The sequence below is a fragment of the Bos taurus genome, chromosome 11 (assembly GCF_002263795.3).
Source record: "Bos taurus isolate L1 Dominette 01449 registration number 42190680 breed Hereford chromosome 11, ARS-UCD2.0, whole genome shotgun sequence".
NCBI lineage: Eukaryota > Metazoa > Chordata > Mammalia > Artiodactyla > Bovidae > Bos > Bos taurus.
The window spans coordinates 55,210,196-55,225,472 of NC_037338.1; the positions used below are offsets into that span (position 1 = coordinate 55,210,196).

Consider the following 15,277-nt stretch of genomic DNA (forward strand, 5'->3'; position numbering starts at 1 on the left):
GGTGACTTTGATTCCACTGGTTGGTGTCTTCAGCTTGGGTGTTAAGGCCCAGCCAAGTTACTTGTCCAAAGCAAGTCCAGTTCATTCTTATCAAATGTGAGTACAACTACAGATGATGCCTACTTGTTTTCAGTACCTAACAGTCAGACATGATAGAAATGCAAAGTGAGGAGATGGGAATTCACATTTGATTCTCCCTGTCACCATTCTGGGCATCTTAGTCAAGACGGTAGGCTTATCCACTCACTTCTGGCAGGGCTTCTCTGTCATTCTTAAAAAAAAAAAAAAAAAAAAAGATCACCAACAGGTTCCTGACCATAGCAATGCAGACCCTCTCCAAACAAGCTGAGACAAGTTAGAGCTCATCACAAGCTGAAGGAGCCCATCCATAAATGATTGTTAATGGAAATAATCAGGCAAGGACATCTCTTCACACTCAAAAGGCACAATTTAGTAACAGTGTCAAAGCTTAAGTAGAGGTGTGTATGGAAGTGGGTTTAAATGACCCCTTCTCCGCTCATTCTCTGGCATATTCCTCTGGAGTGGAGTGTACTGCAGGGCTCTGTAATCACCGTGAGCAGCACGTCAGGGTCAGCCCTCCCGGTGTCAGGCAGTAAAATCTTTCTTTAATCCACCCGGGACCTCACTGACATCTATGGAGACTAGTGAAGCCCCGGAGGGATCTTGGGCAAGAAAGACTCTCTGTACACAGATATACATACGGTTCAGCCACTCTGGGTCTCCTACCTTTGGACTGGGATGGCTTCCCAAATCGGCCGAGTTTGAAAAGCATTCCCCCCACCTCCTTACCCCATCCACCACCCAAAAGGGCTGGCTGACTGCAGAACTCCAGTCCCCGCAAGGAAAAAAAAAAACTCAGTCAAGTCCCCACAATCATTGCCTTCCTCTAGCTTCTCTCAAGTTGCTTTTCTAAAGCAAGGGACCAAATGTTGATTTCTCTACGGATTCCTACGTACCTCTTACACGTAGACAGCTTTAAAGCGGGAGGGGGGAACATTCCTCAAACGGAAAGGAGAGGGGGAGCATAACAGAGTATTTCAGTCTCCCACTTGGAAATATCTCAGTGGTTGATGATGCTTTCCCATACCTCCATCCCCCTCCTTTTTTTTGAAATATGGACCAAAAAGCTGAAAGTGTTTTCCTTTTCATCAAAGAACATATATTACTTTAGTGGTTCGGGAAAATGTTGGTTTTCTGCCCACCCCTTTTCAATCTGCCCATGTCTGAGGTGCTCCGGGAAGACGCACAATCGTGAGCAGCTTACGACACTCAGTGAGCAGTAGGTGCCGGTGCAAGCTCGCGCCGCACACAGCCTGGCGGAGGGAAGGAGCCGGGGCGCCGCTCCCTGCTCCCCGCGCCGCCTCCCGCACCTCCCCGCCGCCCGCAAAGGATGAGCGAGCCCGCTCTCCGCAGCCGCCCCGGGCTCGAATGGCAGGCGGTCTCCGCGGAGGAAAAGGTGGCGCCGGTCAGGGGTCCTTTCCAATGACGGACATTAACCAGACTGTCAAATCCTGGGGAGTCGCGAGCCCCGAGTTTGGAGTTTTTTTTTTTCCCCCCACAACGTCACAGTCCGAACTGCAGAGGGAAAGGACAGCGGCAGGAAGGCGAAACCCCGGCTCCTCGCACGTAGTTGGGAAACTTGCAGGTCCTAGAAGTCGCCTCCCCGCCTCGCCGGCCGCCCTTGCAGCCCGGAGCCGAGCAGCAAAGTGAGACATTGTGCGCCTGCCAGATCCGCCGGCCGCGGACCGGGGCTGCCTCGGAAACACAGAGGGGTCTTCTCTCGCCCTGCATATAATTAGCCTGCACACAAAGGGAGCAGCTGAATGGAGGTTGTCACTCTCTGGAAAAGGGTGGGTAAGACACTTTTTAATTAAATTCTTTCCCGAAGATTTTTTTTTTTCCTCCCTTTTCTTTGCTGCAGCATCTAACATGGACCAAATCACCATCTCTTTGATCTTTTTCCGTGGCTGTGAACTTTCTATGCTGCCCAGCTTTCTGCATGCTTAGAGGTGAACGTGTGGCTTTGGGGAGTGGGGGGGGGGTCCTGCTTTATTTCAATATATTTATTTGATTGTTGCCCTTTTCTCCCCCCTCCCCCGCTCCCCCTCCCTCGGAATAAAATATGATGTAGATTTCTGACCGAGCGCTTCCAATGGACATTCTCCAGCCTCTCTGGAAAGATTCTCGCTAATGGATTTCCTGCTGCTCGGTCTCTGTCTACACTGGCTGCTGAGGAGGCCCTCGGGGGTGGTCTTGTGTTTGCTGGGGGCCTGCTTTCAGATGCTGCCCGCCGCCCCCAGCGGGTGCCCGCAGCTGTGCCGGTGCGAGGGGCGGCTGCTGTACTGCGAGGCGCTCAACCTCACCGAGGCGCCCCACAACCTGTCCGGCCTGCTGGGCTTGTCCCTGCGCTACAACAGCCTCTCGGAGCTGCGCGCCGGCCAGTTCACGGGGTTAATGCAGCTCACGTGGCTCTATCTGGATCACAATCACATCTGCTCGGTGCAGGGGGACGCCTTTCAGAAACTGCGCCGAGTTAAGGAACTCACCCTGAGTTCCAACCAGATCACCCAGCTGGCCAATACCACCTTCCGGCCCATGCCCAACCTGCGCAGCGTGGACCTCTCGTACAACAAGCTGCAGGCGCTGGCGCCCGACCTCTTCCATGGGCTGCGGAAGCTCACTACGCTGCACATGCGGGCCAATGCCATCCAGTTCGTGCCCGTGCGCATCTTCCAGGACTGCCGCAGCCTCAAGTTTCTCGACATCGGATACAATCAGCTCAAGAGTCTGGCGCGCAACTCTTTCGCCGGCTTGTTCAAGCTCACCGAGCTGCACCTGGAGCACAACGATTTGGTCAAGGTGAACTTCGCCCACTTCCCGCGCCTCATTTCCCTGCACTCGCTCTGCCTGAGGAGGAACAAGGTGGCCATTGTGGTCAGCTCGCTGGACTGGGTGTGGAACCTGGAGAAAATGGACCTGTCGGGCAACGAGATCGAGTACATGGAGCCCCACGTGTTCGAGACCGTGCCGCACCTCCAGTCCCTGCAGCTGGACTCCAACCGCCTCACCTACGTCGAGCCCCGGATCCTCAACTCCTGGAAGTCGCTGACCAGTATCACCCTGGCCGGGAACCTCTGGGACTGTGGGCGCAACGTGTGCGCCCTGGCCTCCTGGCTCAGCAACTTCCAGGGGCGCTACGATGGCAACTTGCAGTGCGCCAGCCCCGAGTACGCGCAGGGCGAGGACGTCCTGGACGCCGTGTACGCGTTCCACCTGTGTGAGGAGGGAGCCGAGCCCACCAGCGGCCACCTGCTCTCGGCCGTCACCAACCGCAGCGACTTGGGGTTCCCCGCCGGCCCGGCCACCACACTCGCTGACGACAGGGAGGGGCAGCCCGACAGCACGCCCGAGCCTGTCACCGTGGCTCTCCCCGGCGAACACGCTGAGAATGCCGTGCAGATCCACAAGGTGGTCACCGGCACCATGGCCCTCATTTTCTCCTTCCTCATCGTGGTCTTGGTGCTCTATGTCTCCTGGAAGTGTTTCCCAGCCAGCCTCAGGCAGCTCAGACAGTGCTTTGTCACGCAGCGCAGGAAGCAAAAGCAGAAACAGACCATGCATCAGATGGCTGCCATGTCTGCCCAGGAATACTACGTTGATTACAAACCGAACCACATTGAGGGAGCCCTGGTCATCATCAACGAGTATGGCTCGTGTACCTGCCACCAGCAGCCCGCGAGAGAATGCGAAGTGTGATTGCCCTAGAGACTCTCAACCCGTGCGCTACCAAATATGCCTGGACAACCGGGGCGGGCCGGCGAGTGCCAGGCTGGGGTCTGTGCTCTGATACGCTCCTTGACTGAAACTGTAAGGGGATCACTCCCAGAGACTTGACATTTTAGCTTTATTGTGTCTTAAAAAAAAAAAAAATGAGATCAAACACAACAAAACCCCACCCCACAACCTTCAGGACAGTCTATCTTAAAATTTCATATGAAAACTCCTTCCTCCCTTTGAAGATCTGTCCATATTCAGGAATCTGAGAGTGTAAAAAGGTACCAATCATTGATTTTTTTTTTTTTTTTTGTAAACTTAAAATGTTTAAAATAAAATAGCATTTACAGTTTTTACAGACTGGTGTAACCTAAATGAATTGTTACCTGTGTTAAGAGAAGTAATAGTTACAATTTCCTACCTCTGTGTGTGTGTGGGTGGGTGTGTGCATGGGTGTGTGTGTAGGGGTGATCTAGTGACCAGAGGGAAAATCCAGAAATTCAAGAGCAAAGTAGCCAGGCTCATTTTGAGACATTAAGAAGGACAAACAGCTTATCAGGTGGATGTACCCCACATGATTAAGGACTGAAAAAAGTCAGACCCTCTATATTATGTTTGGGGGAGCACAGTGCAATTTAGCCACTTTAAAGCAAGGGAAAGGCGAACTGAGGACTGAGCATCCTTGATCAGCCTTGAAGGCAGAGATCACTGCAAATGCTTTTTAAAAGGCAGTGCCAGTTTTTCCTATGAACAAGAAACGTTTTTGCACTTAATACAAAGCATCTTTCTAATCAATTCAAAACCTCACCCCCAAATGCCTCTGTTCTTCTATGCCTTTGATTCACCAGTCTTGGTAGCATTTGTGCCCCTTTTCCATACTCTTCCAAGTGAAAGACCCTCAGCTCCTGCTCTCTTGTGGTTTGACTCAGGGAAATAAGGCAGAATCCAAATGCCTGGTGATGAAAGCTGTGCTTCCTGGAGCATATTGCTAAGACTGCAGCAGGCTGAGGCTCTCATGGGGACAACACACTCCTAGCTGCTGTGGGGAACACTGAAAGAGCCTACCTCGGGCTGAATGTCTACCTGGGTGCTGCCTGAAGCAGGAGACTTTACAGGCAGGCTCATATGGAAGTGATGGGGGTGGGAAAGATGAGCTTTTGAGCCTACCTTCCAATATTACTGAGATGGGAATAATTTGTTAACCCAGTATAGAAAAGCTGCCTCTCTTCAGCTAACCCTGTTGTGTAACGCTTGCTTTCCCTGTGATGTTTTAGTTTTTTTCTGTGTTGGGGTCAATGACTGCCCCTTGCCAACCTTCATAGGTTTCTAGGTCCATAGAGATGTAGGTTGTTTATTGAACTAAACTTAAGAGTGGTACCAGGTGGTGGGTGCAGGGCAGGAAAAGGGGAGGAGGTGTGGTGGATGGGAGGGGTCATTCACTAGCTAGCAATTTAAGTAAATGTATGATTGAAATAAACTGTCACGAGTGAAAGCTGGCAAACTAATATTGTCTGGAGTCTAAAAGTCTTCCTCAAACTCAGGTACTTAACCTCTCTGAATGATCCTGCAGACAGGCATCTTTGTATTTTCCCTTTTCTTTTGAGAGACAGAGAAGTCGGAATAGCACGAAGAGGGATTGGGGGGAGAAAATATACACCACCTTCTCCCCAAATGCAAATGCCTCCAGTCACCCATCTAAAGAGGCAAAGTCAGCTGTTTGAAATGCAGAATGGCATCACCAGGAGGTTTACTTAAGCTGAGGACTGAAGGTAGATTTCTCTTCTGCCTATGGAGAAATTACTGTGTCTAAGAATACTGCTTCTAAGAGACTAAGAAGCTCTTTCAAGAGAAATATTTTGCAAATGTCTCTAAGATGTTAAGCTTTGTTAGATAGCTCCTTACATATATATATATATATATATATATATATATACACATATACACACACACACGCACATGCATGCCATAAGCTCATTCTTTCTGATCAGGAGACCTCATTTTATTTTGTTTATAATTAAAACATGACTTTATGATATATACCATGCATACAGCACCCATTTAGACTGCTAATGTTCTAGAAGAGAGGTGCCTTGATAACTTCAAGGAGGGGGTTTTGGATTCAGTCTTTATGATCATTTGGGGATGCCATTGTAAATACCATCTTGGAGGGCAGGGGTTCCAGGGACATCTATAATGAAATTCCACTGAAAAGACCTCTAGAAGACAACTGATTTTTCTGGGAATAAAAAAAAAATCCCCCAATTTTGCAACTGTAGGAGTCAATCCTTGGATTCCACTGATTTAATCTCCTCCTAAGAAGCCTACTGGGATCCAGTGCCAAAAGCTGCTCTGGCTTGGTGCATTAAGGGCCCTGTTGGTGTGCTTGTAGGGAAAGCTTCCAGAAGCAGAGCCTTTCTGGAAAACAGCAGAGGCAGAGATCCACCCCAACCCCTAGAAATGTGTATACTGGAGACTGGAGAATCTCCTATCCCGAAGACTTTTTTGTCCCCTTCATTCTTCTTTTTAAAATGTGGCCATGAGAAAAAATGAGAGAATAGTCATGCTTTGTTATATGCTGCTGACACCCCCACTCCTCCCCATATGACTAAACAGCACGTATACAGAAGATCTGAAGTCCATATAAATCTAATGAAATACTGTTGAAGAGAGGACTGTCTACTCTGAGACCTGGAGAACTAACGATGGTCATACAAAGCTATGTTCTTACTTTGTGTGTGTGTGTGTGTGCATGTGTGCCTGTGTGTCTGCGTTGTGTCTTTGTAGGCAAGCAAATGTGTTTTCTACACAAACAGAGGAATTCAGCTCATTCCGTTTCATGCTCCTGCATTTCTTGCTTTGGAGAATAGAAGTGGGACGGGGGAGGCAAGAATGAGGCAAATCTGATAGTTTTAACTAAGGTTTTATGACACTTGAAATCTTTTCTTTCTTAAATTAATTGATCTTTAAGCTTCACCAAACTTGCTCTGACCCCCTCTAAGGAAACTACTGAGCATTTAAAAGAGAATCTGATTTTTAAAGGTGTAGCACCTTGTTTTTGGTTGTTGTTCTTCCCACAGAGGGTGCTAATCTCATTGTCCTGTGTTGTCTGGAAAGAATTTAAAGCCACAATTCATGTCTCTTCCTGGGCATTGTGATGGATTAACCCTCCATTTGCACTACCTTCCCAGCTAATTAAAGTTCAGCCCTGGTATAGAGGTTTCTTGAATATTTATATATGGAAAAGAAAAAGTCTTTTGAAATGACAAATGACACTCTCAGACCAGTCTTAGCCCTGGTAGGTTTTTTTTTAAGTGCTACCAGAGGGAGCAGGTTAAATGAACCCCTTTCTCTGGCCTTCACTCCCAGGAAAGGCAGCCCTTGGGACTCAGACTCCAGCTCTGAGAGTTGAAACCACCAGGTAGTTCAGGTTCTCAAGACTGCAAGGTTGCCATCACAGAGAAAGGTTATTCTGGTGAAAGGAAAGTTTTAAAATCCTTTTTTCAATATTCTCTGAAGCTCTTCAAAGTCTAAGCATGCCTCACCTTCCTCTCTGCCTTCAGGAAGGAGACTTAGTATTAAACAACACACTCATGAGTACGTGTAGGTCTTTAGAGGGGCAGACACCACTTGTTAGTTCTCCCAGGTTTCCGGAGCAACTGCACACAGATCGCTGGAAGGTTTAGAGGCTTCCTATGTTCCTGGGCTGTAGTCACCAACCTGTCAGCAAGTTCAGTTTATGTTCTGTCTGGCGCAGCCATGCATTAGAGAAGAGAGCACTGGTGGATCACACACCCTGGGAAAATGAAAGGCATCAGATACCCTTCTCACACACAGCATTACTAAGAGACCAGAATTTACATCTCTTTTGGAAAATGGGTATTATAATGTTTTGGGGGGAGTCAAAATAAGCATCAGTTATTTCCTCTAGATAGATGGTTGCTGTTGGTTGATTTGGGCTTGCTGTGGATGGAATGCTAAATAGCAAGGAATTAACTGGAATATGACTATTACACAGGTGCCTGACGTATATTCTGGGAAAAGTTTAGGGATACACATATACATGTGCGTGCTAAGTTGCTTCAGTCGTGTCTGACTCTTTGCAACGCTATGGACCGTAGCCTGCCAGGCTCCTCTGTCCATGGGATTCTCCAGGCAAAAATAAAAAATACTGGAGTGGGTTGTTGTGCCCTCCTCCAGGGGATCTTCTCCACCCAGGGATGGAACTGGTGTCTCTTTTGTCTCCTACATTGGCAGGTGGGTGTTTTTTTTTTTTTTTTTTTACCACTAGTGCTACCTGGGAAGCCCACACACATGCATACTTATATGTAAATGACATAACATGACACAAAATAGCCACATATACATATTACATTGTCATATTTTTATATATATATATATATCCACATGTATGATCACATACACATGATCACATTATATAACTATATCCCACAGCATTAATTATACTCCTACTTTCTTCTTCCTACTTTCTTCTTCCATGATCAAACTTTAACTCAGGAAAGGATCTGATAAAATCAATCACAACGTGTAAAGGGCTGAGGTGGCTGATGGTATTTTCAGGCATTAGTTAATGAGCTGATAGCGGCTTTGCAGACTGGGGAATCTTCTGGGCTCCTCATGCCAGTGCCATAGGAGAGTGTACGCCTGCTACCTAGTGGTAAAAGCCAGCAAAGCATTCTTCTGAGAATATGCACCTAACTCAAAAGTTCCACCTCAGGGTTGCAAAACATTTCTACATTAATAAATGCTCTACTCTGACTTTTTTCCAGGGATTCTAGGAGGCAAAATTCTTTCTCCTGTAACTGGGCCCCATTTCCTGGCCTTCCTCAATTGAATGTCGTTTCTGGAATTATACTCAAAACAAAAGCCTGACTATAACTATTACTGTTACTATTATCCTTAATGCTGAGTTGGAGTTGTAAATGAGATGGAGGAAAAACACTTACTGAGTGGCTACTTGGTATAAGAATCTTTATCTGGACCTTATTTTTACATTAGGAACCTAAGGCTTAGAGAGGTTGAGTGCTTTTGTGGAAAGTCACCCAGCCAGTAACTGGAAGCACAGGGCATTCACTCTGGTGGCCTTTCACCTATGTTGTGATTGTTGTTGTTTAGTCACTGAGTTGTGTCTAACTCTTTTGCAACCTTAAGGACTATGTCCTGCCAGGCTCCTCTGTCCATGGGATTTCCCAGGCAAGAATACTGGAGCGCGTTGCCATTTCCTTCTCCAGGGAATCTTCTCAACCCAGGGACTGAACCTGTGTTTCCTGCATTGGCAGGCAGATTCTTTACCACTGAGCCACCAGATAATCCCATTATGAAAGGTCAGACTTTCAACTGTAGCCTCTTTCTAATTTCCTTGAATGGGTGCCTTCTCTACTCCTCTAGCCAGCAAAGACCCTAGGACTGGCCTGGGCTAGGGTACATGCTCACCATATTCTTGGTAGATGACATGGGTGCAATGCTCGCCTCCAGGAATTTTCACCCTGACTTTGATTGCTCTGGCCTCTGGTTATCAGGTCATGCAGGACTCTGTCAACAGAGGAAACTTCTCACAGGCTTCCAGGAGCAGAAAGTTCAGTTAATCACCCTGTCTAGCCACTAACCAGATGACTTTGGACTCAGAGACACTAAGGTGTAGCATGTATCCAGTATCTGTATATTATTATTGGGGGTTTATTCACCTTCTCTTCTTGGTCATTACATGGACTATGTCTCGAAGGTGGTGGTTCTCAATCAGGAGCAAATCTGCCACCCAATTAATATAATGTCTGGAAACATTTGTGATTTTCATGCAGGGGGGTTGGATGCTACCAGCCTTTAATGAGTACAAGTCATGGATCCTGCTGAACACTCTACAGTATAGAGGAAGTTCCTTTTTAACAGAGAACCATTTACCCTAAAACGTCAAGGGTGCCTGAAGTTGAGAAACTCTGCTGCCTGGTATAGAGCAACAATGCCATCAACACCATTATGTTGCATTACAGCTTTGCTTGGAGTGGTTCACCTAGATCTATTGCCTTCTCATCTTGCTCTCTCTTGAGAAAGAACTGGAAATCTAAATGAAAACCCCTCAGGTTGGTTGCTAATCAGCACGAGGACCTGTAGTTAGCACATGCTTCTCAAAGAACATATGGCAAAACTTAAATTAACTGGGACAAAACTTGTCAGAGCCCTCCACTGACCCACTTTTTCTCTGGTAAGACTTCATTTAGGAAACAAGAAAAAAAATGTCAAGTTAACAGTGGATATTTAATTAACAAGAGGGAAAAAGAGACACTTGATATTCCTTCCAGGAGGAGTTCTGCTGTCTGAATAAATTCAGCCCCTCTGCCTGGGCTTTTTCCCTGCTCCAACCAACCCTGGAATGTCTCCGAGGTATAAGTAGGCTTTCACTTTAAAAATCAAGGGGCTTACATGGAACCTTGCTCAATGTTATGTAGTAGCCTGGATGGGAGGGGACTTTGGGGGAGAATGGATACATGTATATGTATGGCCAAGTCCCTTTGCCCTTCACCTGAAACTATCACAACATTGTTAACTGGCTATACTCCAATACAAAATAAAAAGTTTATGAAAAAAAAAAAAAATCAATGTGCTTAGCCTAGTGAGTGGTGGACCTATTAATCAGAGACCTGGTCTCAGAACCTAGAAGCATGAGGATCTAGAGATTCAAGCATCACAGACTGAAAGGCATTTGGGGCCAGGTGGGCCACACTGATGAGTGAAGTTCATAGGCCTATGGCATTAGGAGAACTAGAGAGTTGACTTAAAAGTATAATTTACTTATTTACTTATTGGCCATGCCCCGTGGCATGTGGGATCTTAGTTCTCTAGCTAGGGATGAACTCACTCCCCTGCTTTGGAAGCATGTAATCTTAACCAGTGGATCACTAGGAAAGTCCCCCCAAATGTAATTTACTTTCGATAGGTCCTGGTTAATCAAAAGTTCTGCAGGCCAAGTCAAGAGTGTGTTCTGGGAGAAACCCAGTCTTGAAGTCAGGAGAGATGATCTTTAGACTTGTTGCTGGTACTCACAGGCCTTGAGTCCACATTGTTCTCATCTTAATTGCAGTGAGCCTCTCTCTTTGCCTTCAGGTATTCCCTTAGGACCCTTCTGGTTCTGGGCTTCTATTTTATCATTTTCCCCAAACAATAAAACATAAAACAAAAGTAGTTTTCAAGCTAGTACCACTTAACCAGAAAATTAAAATTCCCCTGAACTCCCATTCCCCAGATATTCTGATTCATCAGGCTTGCCTGCATCCGAATGAGAAAAAGTAGATAAAAAATTACAAAGACGTGGGGCTTCAGAGGGGGAGGTGGGAACACCGGAAAACAGATGAGAAAGTGCAGGCATGTGTGGGTGGAAAATAGGGCTTTTAGAACGTGCGGGAAGATGAAAGGAAACCCCAGAGAGGAGGCAGGCACTCACACTCACCCACGCATGAGAAGGGGAGACACAGGGGTCTGCGCTGAAGCAGGACCAGCAAAAAGGCTGAAGAACACCGCTGTGGTGGGGGTAGGCCAGGGTGGGGGCAGGGAAGAAGTACAGGACCCTGGGAATAACTTAGTAGATTTGAGTAAGCAGCTATAGTTAATACTAGGAATTCAGAGTCATTTAATAAAATGAGAGGAAGGAGGAGGGATGGAGAAAGGGAGAGATCAGGGAAAAATAAAAGTCAAAGTTGTGGCAGGTGGAGAGGGGAAGAGAGAGGGAAAAAAGAGAGCAAGAAGGGAGTTTCAAGATTTGTGTTTTATGTTGATCAAATAATCATTGTATGTAGTTGTGATACACCAACCCTACTTCAAAACTTCCTTTAATTTCTTTCTTTATTCTGATCTACTGGGTTGGCTAGTTGCCTCTTCTCAATGTCTTGTTGGGAAGCCATTTTTCTCCTTGCTTTACAAGAAAAAAAAAAAATTTCTAGCTGCATCTTTCTTTCTTTTGCTCAGCTAGGAAAATGCTTCTCAACCCTGGCGGCACACTGAAACCACTTGAGGGCATTAATAAATAGTAATGCCTAGGTCCCTCCCCCAGAGATTCAGGTTTAATTGATCCGGAGTGTGGTCTTGATGAGGAAATATTTCAAAACTTCCCAGGGGATTGTGAAATTCAGCCAAGGTTGAGAAACATCGAGCTAGAGGATCACAAGAATTGCCACATTTGTAGCTCAGCAGTGAGTGAGATTCATAGGTCTGACTAGAGCTCTGTAAGAAACCACGGTGAGCTGGTGGCAGCAGGGCCAGATGGGGGTCACTGTTAAGTGAGGAGGCCCTGGCCTCACTGACTCCCCCTGATGGAGCTGATTGTGAAAAAGAGGTATTCGCTTAGATGGGCTTGTCTTTTGTTTCTGAGTACTCCATAGTTTACTGCTGCTCCTAAGTCACTTCAGTCGTGTCCGACTCTGTGCGACCCCATAGATGGTAGCCCACCAGGCTCTTCCGTCCCTGGGATTCTCCAGGCAAGAACACTGGAGTGGGTTGCCATTTCCTTCCAATGCATGAAAGTGAAAAGTGAAAGTGAAGTCGGTCAGTCTCTTCGCGACCCTATGGACTGCAGCTTACCAGGCTCCTCCGTCCATGGGATTTTCCAGGCAAGAGTACTGGAGTGGGTTGCCATTGCCTTCTGCGCATAGTTTACTGAGTACTCTTTTATTTATTTTAATTCTCCCAATAAGCACAAAAGGCAGACACAACCTTGTGCCATCATTTAGACAAGAAGACTCAGATCAGGAAAGGTTAAGAAGCTTGCCGAAAGTCAAAGCCTAGCACCTGGAATTGCATCTTCTAAATTCTGTGCCCTCCTACCTCTATCATTTCCCTTTCCTCCTCTGCTTGGTTGTGATGAGGCAGGGCTGACCTTGCTCAAAATACTAAAGTCAGTAAGTCTTCTAGCAGGAGTCCTGGAGAACACACTGCACTCATACTCCTATACGCTCTCATTCTCTAGCCGGAGTCTGGGAGCCTGACAATGACAAAGTTTGGTATCACAGGCTTGGTACTGCCCTTTGGTTCTTAACTTCCCCTCTCCTCCTAGCCTGACACTCTTTTCATTTTCATAGAAGCTTTCATGATACCTCAGAGAATTCCAAATAGATGCCAACTTTTCCCAAATATCCCCAAACATCAAAATGTTCCCTTTCCACTCAGCCCACTGCCATTAACTCTTTTATCAGCAACTCTTTAGAGAATGTGAAAACTAAATGCCAGTAGAAAATGGATAGATGGACGATGATACCAGTTTTGCCTAGAAATTCCTGCAGCTTAAAAAAGATCTTTTAGGGCAATAAGAAACATTGTTCTAATGCTAGAATTGCAGGTACTGAGACACCTTGGTGATGTGTATTTGGACAGGAGATCGTTTCTTGTTCCTCTCAAATGAAACAATGCAGGCAGTTGCTCATATGTAAGACCAGATTTGCCAACAATTTATAGGACTTAAAATAAAGCCAGGATAAATATCGAATCTTCCAGCATATTTATCTCCTTAAACCAATGCCCCCCCCTTTTTTTTATTACTAGATGTCCACCATCAGTGTGTGTTTATCTTCAATTAAGCGTTCTCAGGATTGCAAACTCTGTGCGGCGGGGACCTCTCAGAGATACTGTAGGCAGCCTTGGATAAAAGTGAGACAGCTCAGTCAGTGGCAAGTGAGAGCTGGATTAGTCTGCCACAGAAAGGTCTGGAAAAGCCAAGCTCTACACAATTAATGGAACAATGCGACAATCTGTCTTCAGCTGGCCAAGGCAATCCTGTCATTTGTCCCTCAGCTGCAGGACAACCACTCACTCTGTGATTTCGTCTCACTGTCTGCTCCATGTTGATTGCATTTGCCGTGAAATCTATATTTCCCTGCAACTGAGTCTGTGTGTGCGTGCATGTGCTTTATTCTAAAAATAATGGTCCTTCTTGGAATTCAGCCTCACTCTTGCTTTCTGTCCAGGTCATTTTTATCTGAGTTTCTCATATTGATTCTTTTTTGCACACTATTTCAAAAATTGTAAAAGGTACAAAGAGAAAAGAGCAAACATGCTGTAAGGAAGAAGGGGAGAAATTTTAATAATGGAAATGAAACTAAAGGTAACACATCGCTCAGTTTTTTTAGTTCTAACTGAATTGGTTAGCTCATTCAAAGTGACACAGCATTTCTTGTTCAGGGATTAAGTAAATTTTTGTTGAGTGAACAAGAGACCAATTTAACTTGAAGATGAGGCATTAGGAAGACAGTGCTGAGTCTAGGTCCACCAGACACATGATGAGTATGTGAAAGAGAAGCTTCCACTTCAACCTGATCCATCTGTGAAAGGCAACCACCACCCTCCTGCCCCGCCCCCCAAGAGGAGTGTTTATTACATATTGTATTTACCAGATGCCTGGCAACCTGCTAAATCTTTAACATTTTCTCATTTAAAGTGAAAGTGTTAGTCCCCCAGTCATATCCGACTCTTTGTGACCTCATGGACTATAGCCCTCCAGGCTCATTTGTCCATGCAAGAATCCTGGAGTGGGTTGCCATTCCCTTTTCCAGGGGATCTTCCTGACCCAGGAATCGAACCCAGATATCCTGCATTGCAGGCGGATTCTTTACCATTGAGCCACCAGGGAAGCCTTTGTCCAGAGAAGCATTGAATTTTGCAGATAGGTAAACTGACATTTAGAGATGTTCAGTGACTTGCCCAGCATCACTTACCTTAATGGGGATGGGGGAGGGGACAAGCACTGATTCTGGAGACACAGGGCTTGGCTTCAATTCTGGCTGAGTGACTTTGGCAACTGATTAATACTTAACCTTTTTGATACTCAATCCCTTCATCTATAAAATGAAAATAGGGATGTTAGAATTAAATAGGTTATTATTGAAAATTAAATGAGATATTCTTTGTAAAGTGCTCAGAACAGTGCCTGGTATATGGTAGGTGCTAGATAAGTGGGTTCTGGGTTTGCTTGTTTTAAGAACAGATAAATATCATGTTGGCCAAAAAGTTTGTTTGGGTTTTTCTGTAAGATGGTGCAGAAAAACCCGAAAGAACTTTTTGGCTAACCCAATAAAACAACATCACACAGCCGGGGGCGGGGCTCAGTCCAACAGGGTTCAGAGCCACACTGCCCCCATTTCCTTCTGTGATAGGGTATTATCCAAAAATCTGAGTTCCTGAAAGCACTGGGTCTGGACAGAGAAGTAAAGGAGGCAGAGTGAGAAGTCAAGGAGTAGAAACACATGTTTCTCCCTTCACAGCTCTGAAATTTTCTCGGGCCTTAGCGTTGATACAACGTTTGACTTTTTCTGGTTCTTCATTGGCTTGACTTTGCCACTGATATCAGGTACCCTCGTGAATGTAGCCCACACTAGAATATGAGAGTGCGTGTGTGCCTGACATCCATATATCCATGCAGGTGTGGTCCCATCTTCTCCTTCCACACAAACCAAAGCCTGGTGGCCAGTTCAAGGAAACATCACTC

At 46.1% G+C, this 15,277-nt stretch overlaps 2 protein-coding genes across 7 annotated transcripts in view; one reads left to right on the plus strand and one right to left on the minus strand.

Annotated features, from left to right (window-relative positions):
• Nucleotides 1-15,277, minus strand: part of CTNNA2 (catenin alpha 2) — a 1,361,081-nt gene that overhangs the window by 411,101 nt on the left and 934,703 nt on the right. The gene's annotated exons all lie outside the window — the stretch shown is intronic.
• Nucleotides 859-4,151, plus strand: LRRTM1 (leucine rich repeat transmembrane neuronal 1). 3 transcript variants are annotated; one of them, XM_024998925.2, is made up of 2 exons: nt 859-1,875; nt 2,153-4,151. In XM_024998925.2, exon 2 carries the CDS (start codon nt 2,212-2,214, stop codon nt 3,775-3,777), a length of 1,566 nt encoding a protein of 521 aa, XP_024854693.1. In that variant the 5' UTR covers nt 859-1,875; nt 2,153-2,211; the 3' UTR covers nt 3,778-4,151.